The 7,995-nt window shown below is 41.9% G+C and overlaps 2 protein-coding genes across 2 annotated transcripts in view; both read right to left on the reverse strand.

The window, feature by feature from the left end:
• Positions 1-428: 428 nt before the first annotated feature.
• Positions 429-3,571, reverse strand: mcl1b (MCL1 apoptosis regulator, BCL2 family member b). The gene is made up of 3 exons (XM_017428546.3): positions 2,979-3,571; positions 2,382-2,632; positions 429-2,251 (listed from the first exon to the last, which is right to left on the reverse strand). The coding sequence occupies exons 1-3, from the start codon at positions 3,415-3,417 to the stop codon at positions 2,135-2,137; spliced, it is 807 nt and encodes a 268-aa protein (XP_017284035.1). The 5' UTR covers positions 3,418-3,571; the 3' UTR covers positions 429-2,134.
• Positions 3,572-4,307: 736 nt separating this feature from the next.
• ensab (endosulfine alpha b) overlaps positions 4,308-7,995 on the reverse strand; it is an 8,847-nt gene continuing 5,159 nt past the window's right edge. The window contains exon 3 of the mRNA XM_017428558.3: positions 4,308-7,670. Coding sequence (XP_017284047.1) covers positions 7,500-7,670 — 171 coding nt within the window. The 3' untranslated portion in view covers positions 4,308-7,499. The remainder of the gene's footprint in view (positions 7,671-7,995) is intronic.

The following is a 7,995-nucleotide window of genomic DNA, read 5'->3' on the forward strand; positions in this document are numbered from 1 at the left end:
GAACCACTCAAGTTCAAGTCTGTGAATAACCCACTTTCAGGCAGCTACCGCACTTTGTGCAGTTATAGGTTTACTCCAGAAAAGGTGCTTTCCTCCTGCTGCATAGTTCACTTCAGGTTATTTCTGCTGATCATTATCAGCTCTGAAGAATGTTTGCTGACAATGGTTTCAAAACCACTCCTTAAAACCATCCCTGAAATGGAATGTAACTGATGAAAGATTTTTCCCAAGGCTTTCAGTTTGGTAATGTGTTGCTCTGATTGAAGAAGTCTGTTTAAGCTCCATAGATGTTTCATGGAGGCTTAATAGATGGTCTGCAAACTGGTGCCAACTTCAGGTTTTTCTTCTGCAGTATCATCTTATCCCTTAAAATTTCTGTCCTAACTGTTTTAAGTTCACTTTGACAAAGTGATCCTGCACATATTAGATTGCATTAAAAAATAATTTTAATGCAGAAGGGAAACTATAAATATATATACACAGAATGCAAATAGTAGTCGTTATCAACCTCAAGCTTTGCACTTGCAAATTTAGCGTCATGACACTGCAGCACTTTCTGCTTTCCCCACAAACGCCACCTTTGGATGGTGCAAACTGCTCTACGAGATTGCCTCAGCATCAAACTCCCCATTGTGCACAGACCTGTTCCTGACAAGCTATTCACAGATAACCAGGGCGGTGGCCAACATCATTAGCTGGAGGAGTAGACCAGGGGAGGTCTGCTGTGGATCATCACCATGGAGAGACTCATCTCCATTTCCTCCAAAGACCTCGATGAAAGTCGTGTTTGTTCTGTAACCCCAGACGATAGCAGGAGCTGAGTAAACAAGGGCGAGGCTACACTCTAGCAAGAATTTCCCTGCTTTATATGGTCTAAACAAAACATCTAAGGTTTTAAATGAGCGCATGTATTCTAAACTCTAGAACCCTTTAGAATACAATTGAAGATGTGGGTGTTAAAGCCCAATCTGTGATGAACAATTTACCAAAAAAGAGGCACTTTCACCCAATCAAATGCCTTGTTTTACATCAAGTCACCAGTATCTATGCAGCTGAAGTTGGGCAGGAAGTAGTCAAGTGTTATGCAAGTTTGAGGAAATAATGAACCCTTACCTCAGTTCAACTGTCTAGCTGGTGCACCAGCTTTTTAGAGACACCACTGCAGTTTGCAAACTGCGACTACAAATGAGCGCTCGGAGGCGGTGCGCCACATTTGGATTGTGGTGCAAATAAAAGAGCAGGGGTGTTAAAATGGCTCCACTTCCACTGAAGCAGAACTACGTGCAGATGTAATCTGTCCCCTGCTTTTGCAATATTCCTTTCACCAGAAAGACTCAACAGGTCAAACAATGTCAGTTTTTAACTTCTTCTTTATTCTTCTGAACATTTCTGCAGCTCGCATTTGGATCTGGACTTCTGCTCACAGCTTTTTCAAAGTGATTCCTCATCCAGAAACTAATGCCATGGTTGATAAGCTAATTTTGGCTTTTCAGTCCTTTATACGTTTTCCAAACAATTTCAAACCATCCAGGATCTGGAACGCCAAAAAGTCCCAACGTACTCGTCTTTCGTCCTTGCCCAGATAGTCGTTGTAAGAAAAAGCTACACCCATGCACTTCCTTAGCCTTTGATTCAAAAGGTCAGTAGAAAGGTGCCAAGGCTTGTGAATGGACTGTATGGAAATGGGGTTTCAAGCCTGCACAGCACTGACATTACAGTTCACCCAGCCTGTTCTATGTCACTGTTTGCTAACAATCTTTAGCCTAGAAAACTGGTTAGCAATCATACAAGGTTTAGTAAACACAATCAGGGGTGAAATTTTAAGGAAAAGAAAGAAAAAAAAAAGCTCAGGTCAACTGATAGCTATAACCATTTCAATTTGCATAGAGACATTTACATTTATTATAAAAATAAATTTATTTTAATTAAATAAAACTTATGGTACACGAGTAAAACTGTACAAAGTCTTTTTGTTGCATGTGTGGGTGTTAGAGGCTCTCAACTCACAAGAAAAAAAAAAAATACTACTGGTGTGACAATCCCAAGAGTCTTCTTTTGAATCTCACTGGATTCTAAACAAAAGCAGTTTGTGATAAAAAACGAGGAGCATCCACAGTCTCAAAGTCCAACAAATTCACCTTATCAATAAGGCCAGTGTTGCCCCAAGCCCAGCAAATCCGGCTACAGCCATCAGTGTGTTCCTGACTGTAGATTCAGGGTCTGTTATTCGAAAGAACTCCACAAAGCCACTCTGGAGGAAAAAACAATACATTAGATTAAAAATCTTTACGGAGATATAGTCACTTCAACTGAATTTCTTGTGAAATGAGGGCAGGTTACACAACCACAGCCTGTCCTTCTAACCCTTAAAAACAACTTACCCAGGAGTTATTTTTGAGCAGCCAGTCTTTCTGCTCAGACAGCAGGTATGTGGAAATCTCCTGGCCCACCAGCTCCACGCATTCCTCCCTCCCCTTCTCCTTCAGGTGCACCGCCACCACTGCGCCAAAGGCCACCAGGCTGGAGATCCGACCCCAGTTGGTGATCCCGTCTGCGAAAAGGCTCCGGGCTGTTTTTGTTACAAACGTCATGTCCTCACTTTTGTCATCCAAAGACAGTTTCTTGATTATACCTGGAAAACAAAATAAAAGAAAGCCCACGACGTCAGAAATCCATTTGTCTGAACATTTAAAAAAAAAAAGAAAACAAAAAGGGAGGTGGTGATGTTACTTCCGGGGGAGGAATATTTAGGCGACGCATCGTTTCCTCGTATGCCTAAATGGTAAAATGGCTTCTAGTGGCCAAAACCACAACTCCAAAATACAGGGAGCCTTGTTTGTGTGGATTAAACACAAACTGTAAATACGTACTTGTGGGTGAGGCAGCCAAAAAATTTAAAAATAAAAAAAGAAGAATCTGATCTGGAGAAGATTTTCCACTATGTGTGGAAAATCCCTACAACAACGGTGAATACTTACCATTGTACGCGAATCTGTGTTTTGTCAAAAGGTCCTCCACCACTCTGTTCATCGTCGATAACTCCTTACTCTCTGACCACTGACGTTTTGATAGTCCAGTAAACTCTTGTAGGAAACGGCTGATCAGATGCTTCGTGTCGTTCTCCAGCACTTCGTCCTCAGCACCGCCGGGGACGTCGGGGTTACCGTCCACCTCCGGCGTGCTCGGTAACGAGCCGTGGTCGTCGCCGAGCTCCTGAAAGCGCTTGTCTTGGTATCCCTTCAGCGGAGGCATCACCAGGTCCTTCGGTCGTTTGGAGGAATTGCACGACGCCACGCTGCCGTTCTCGGAGCCTAGCGAGGCGCCAATGGAGACCTGGGGAGAGGTGTCTCTGTGTAATCCGTCCACGACTCCATTTTGAAGAAAAAAAATATAGCTCGGTTTCGGCTTCGGGAACATTTTCGAGTGTCTGTCTAAATACTACGCTCGAATAATACGCAAAAAATTAGGCTAACTAAAACTGGCTGCTAGCCACTTGGTAATAAAAGCTAGTCTTAATTTAAACAACCGTTGACTTCTTCCTCATGACTCGGTCACTGTAAGACGGAAGTCGGAGCCGGGCAATCAGCCCTATTTAAGCATTTACCCGGAAGCCCCGCCCCTCCTTCAGACGTATCCTGAGCTCTCTGGTTGCCTCTCACCCACAGCTTTAGACTCGCTTGGCTTTTTAACGTGTTTTTGACTCATCAAATAAAGAAGTCCTGTGGCAAAGCCACGCTCCGTTATACTGAAATGAAAACTTCCGAGTCCACCTTCCACCCTGTGTTTTATAGAGCACGGTCTGCCATGACATTAAAAGTGAAAGCGTGATGATGATAGATTTGTGGTTGCCATGCACCTCTCTGTGCCAGAACAAATCAAAACACCACCAACAATAGGACTTCTAACAACTATGTTACATTATATATCTGCATACTAATATATCTTTATTATGGTTATAACTCTTTTACAGTCCTACAGATGTTAGACTCTGAATTTACTTAAATCACAATAGCTTTTCCTGTAGTTCACAGCATTGGAATACTGGAATTTACCAGAATTTTCCTTAGGCACATACTTGCTTCCCTCTAGTGGCCAATAGGAGTAATGCTCCTCCTCAGAGTCTGTAATATCACTTTCTTGGTGTTTACCCGCAAAGCTTGTTTTTATTTATTTATTTTTCTGCAGCATCCCCCCCCCCCCCCAACATCAATGAACACCAAATATTAAATCTTATTGTAAAAGTTTATTTCAAATACTGACAAAGATCCTCTCATTGTCTTCCATACGACAGAAACATAGCAAGTACCCCTGTACTTTCTGAAGTCTGAAAATCATTCCTGTGTTCTCCAGTCAACCTCTTGTATCATGTAAACCCTTTTTTTTTTCTTGGAAAGAAGGGCGCTCCTGATTTCCCTGCAGTTATCTTGGGCCAGAATCAAACATACCAATTACCCAACAGAACACAAAACCAAAAAAATAAAAAAATTAAAGAAAGAAATATACATGTAAAACAAGAAAACATGTAGGGTTAAAGAAGCACAAAAATACTTCAGAGCACATAGCTTGTCATTTCTTTATACATTCTGGCACGTATTTATCGTGGCTGAATGACACACCCTGTTTGTGGGGATTTAAAACATGCCCTGTCCATTTCTTCTTGTTGAACTGCTCCGTGCAAAGCCAAATGTCAAGTAGCATTGAAGAACCCCTGTCCGCTGTCGTTTTGTGTATTCTGATCAGTTTCTTTTAGCAAACCTTTCTTCTAAAACAGACCAAACAAACTGTAAAACCCGAGAATGCCTAAAGAGTTTGTTCTTGCCAATTACCAGATAAAATGCAATTCAGAATTCAACACTTCAGAGCAGGTCATACCACAGAAACTGGATTAAATCCAATGACAACATTTTAAAATGTAAATCTATGGTATTCTTTAAAATAAAAAACGCCTTGCATCAAGCCGATTTTGCCACGGAAGCTGCAGAATTCTGAAACTGAGATACTGGAGGAGGGAATCAGACCTTTCAAATAAAGAGGACAGGAGCCCCTTACAGGTTTTCACCTCAGATTTGTCTTTGAATCAGCAGCATTTACACACATTTTTATATGATACAGATTCACATAGCCTCTGCAATACACCAAGATACAGCAGAAGTAGTGTTCAACTGTGAGGAGAAAGGAACCACTGAATCTGAAAACAGCTCAGGCTACAAAAGACTGAAAAGCAGGAGGGAAACATCAAAAAATCATGTCCTGTTGAAGTCTATTTACAATAGTTTGAACAGAGAAAAGCATTGCATTCATACAGCACCATAACAGGGTCATATGCACAGGTCACTTTCCGTTCATCCACTGCAAATTTGACACATTTTAAAGTGAGGTTGCAAATGTATTTGTGGTGTAAATGTCCTATCATTTAGCCTACAGAGTGGAGTGTAAGGTTGCAAAGGTTCCCTGAAGCAGTATTATACACTTATTCTCAGTGAGTGCAAGCATCCAGTTCAGATCCCTAAAATGTGTGAAGGGTGAACATTCAAAGTCTGGAGATGGTGTGATCGCTCCTCTGACCCGTCTTACAGGTTGACTCACAGTAACAGGTGGGGCGTGAGCACATACTCACACTTTGCCCCTTCACCATGTGTAATAAAATCTCTCGCGCGCTCCGTCCCACGTCAAGCCTGCGCCGCGTTTCGAAGCTGCTCTTCTCAGGTTGCCTGCTGTTTACATGCAGACACCCCTGAGATCAAAGATTTGTCAAGTGTCAGTTTGGGGGCAAAAACATCAAGGTGCTGGTACCAGATCTATTATTAAGCAATAGTTGCAGGAAAGTAAAAGAAGTCATTCATTTAGTGTTTTTATGTGAACTGCTTTGAAGTAGTTTAAGATGTCACCATGTCTGAACATGATATATAATCTGAAAGTATTCAAAAATGGAAAAAAGCCTGATTAGAATTTGAATTCAGTCCCACAAACAGCTTATGAGCTGTTGGAGATCAAGTATGAAGGCAATGACCTAGTTTCTTCATCTCAGCTGGACCTTTAATGGCTGGATACAGAAAACTTACCCTACAGTTTCAATCAAAGGCAGTAAGAGTCAAAACCAAAAACAAAATTGAATCCACATCCTCTGGGCCTGATAGCTGGAGTGTGAAATTTGGCTCTGTTGTTAAAGCTAAGAATTTCCAAGCCTAAAATCCCAGCATGTAATCCCCGGCGAGATGATTTTTGCACTGTTAGCTCTCAAGGGGTGCTATCTGGACTTGTCCCCGAAGCGCCAAGCTTGTCACCAATTACGTGCTTGTGAGAGTATCATTTACAGAAGCATATACTGTGTAAGGGGTGCTTCTATCCCCCTCATAAATCTTTTAGGCTCATAGTAAACACAGATCTCGATGCAACGCAACAGCTACTGAACTAAGACTGAACTCAGAAAACGTTGGAGCTCCAAGTCTTAAAGAGAACAACAAAAAAAATGTTTGCAAGGATAAATCAGCCGGCTCTTGCCCTGGGCTGCAAACATGTGCGTGTGTGAATGGATTGTCAGGACAGCAAAATGCACAGACAGGAAGTGTGACTGTGGACATTTCAGGGATTTGTGTGTTCGTTTTTATACCTCTGAATTACTAAGCAGATGTTTCACTGCTGCTTTAGAAAGCATGTTTAGGTTTTTTTTGTTTGTTAAATGTTACAATCATGCAGCATATTTAAAGACAAAAAGAGCAGAGGGAGTAAGACAACATCAGCAAAGAAAAAAAATTAAATCCCCATTTGCCTAAGCTGCAGCAGATGACCTCAGGTTATATTCTGATAAATAAAAAGTTACTGAAGGGTGAGATGAAAAGTACGCTCCATTCTTTATCCAACAGGGCGTCAGTAAATAATAAAACATTGTTAAACTAAACAGCTACCCCTCACAGATTTGGTATGCAAGCAATTATTCTCATACAGCTTCAACACCTCCTGCTGAATAAAGCCATCGGAACAGAAAGAAGAAAACAAAAAACAAAACAACAACAACAACATGAAGATTAAAGTAGTTGCAGCCATGGTTCCTAACTCCCTTACACATATTTTGGTGTCATTAAGGATGCAAAAAAAGAACATACTATACAGAATACAAAGTGCAATAACTCACCCCATCCAACCCTGCCTCATGACACACACCTACTGTAATGCATCTTGGAGCAAAGAAAACCAAGATATAAGGGAGGCGGCAGAGCAGAGTGCGCAGAGGTGGAAAGGCAGAGAGGGCGGCAGCCTTGTGGCCACCTAAACCTCCATTCCTCCCACCCCGCCTCGCCTACATACAAGCAAATGGGAGTTTTAACTCATACAACTCTGCCCGATATGTTAAAGCCAGTGGTGCCTGGGGATGGAGAAAAAGGAAGCAAAAGGAGGGAAGGAGTGGACATATTGGGATAACAGGTGAGATGAAAGAGGGGCATTTTCCTGGAATCCCAGGGAGGAGGGGAGAGTCGAGGGTGCTCCTGGGATGATGAAGGCTAGCCAGCTAGCTTGCTGGTCACCAAGGACGACTTCCTTTGCGGTAGATCCTGTGGGGTGGGGATGTGATCGCCGGTCACCAGGTTCTTGTCGGGTCCTGCCACAGGAAGCTGCTTGTTCTTCATCTTGGCCTTGGCCATGTTGTAGTCTCCCGAGTCAAAATACTTTTGCTGTGTAAGAAGACAAACAAAAAGATTTGACATAACCACACAAAACCTGCACACGATACACAGCAAATTCAAAAGTGTTAAATGTTTTGGTGTTAGCAGACTTTGTGCAAAAGCAGAGTTAATTTTACACTTATAGAGTCACATTCTGTTCATGTAACTCTGGGATGTATATTAGTAGTAGTTAAAATCCAGTGTTAAAACAAAGTGTTTACGTATCAAATCTAGAGGTGTTAAAATGGAATCAATAACTCTTTACTTCTTAACTCTGAACTCCACCAGCAGCTCGAACACTGAAGGAGTTAATTCACTGACTCCGCCCCAGAAT

Source organism: Kryptolebias marmoratus, linkage group LG16 (genome assembly GCF_001649575.2).
Source record: "Kryptolebias marmoratus isolate JLee-2015 linkage group LG16, ASM164957v2, whole genome shotgun sequence".
Classification (NCBI taxonomy): domain Eukaryota; kingdom Metazoa; phylum Chordata; class Actinopteri; order Cyprinodontiformes; family Rivulidae; genus Kryptolebias; species Kryptolebias marmoratus.

Excerpts from the sequence above, each read along its gene's own strand:
- mcl1b (XM_017428546.3), bottom strand. The coding sequence starts at position 3,417 with ATGTTCCCGAAGCCGAAACCGAGCTATATTTTTTTTCTTCAAAATGGA. Across the intron at positions 2,633-2,978 it reads ACACAGATTCGCGTACAATG|GTATAATCAAGAAACTGTCT; the intron begins GTAAGTATTCAC and ends TTTGTTTTCCAG. Across the intron at positions 2,252-2,381 it reads TGCTCAAAAATAACTCCTGG|AGTGGCTTTGTGGAGTTCTT; the intron begins GTAAGTTGTTTT and ends TTTTTCCTCCAG.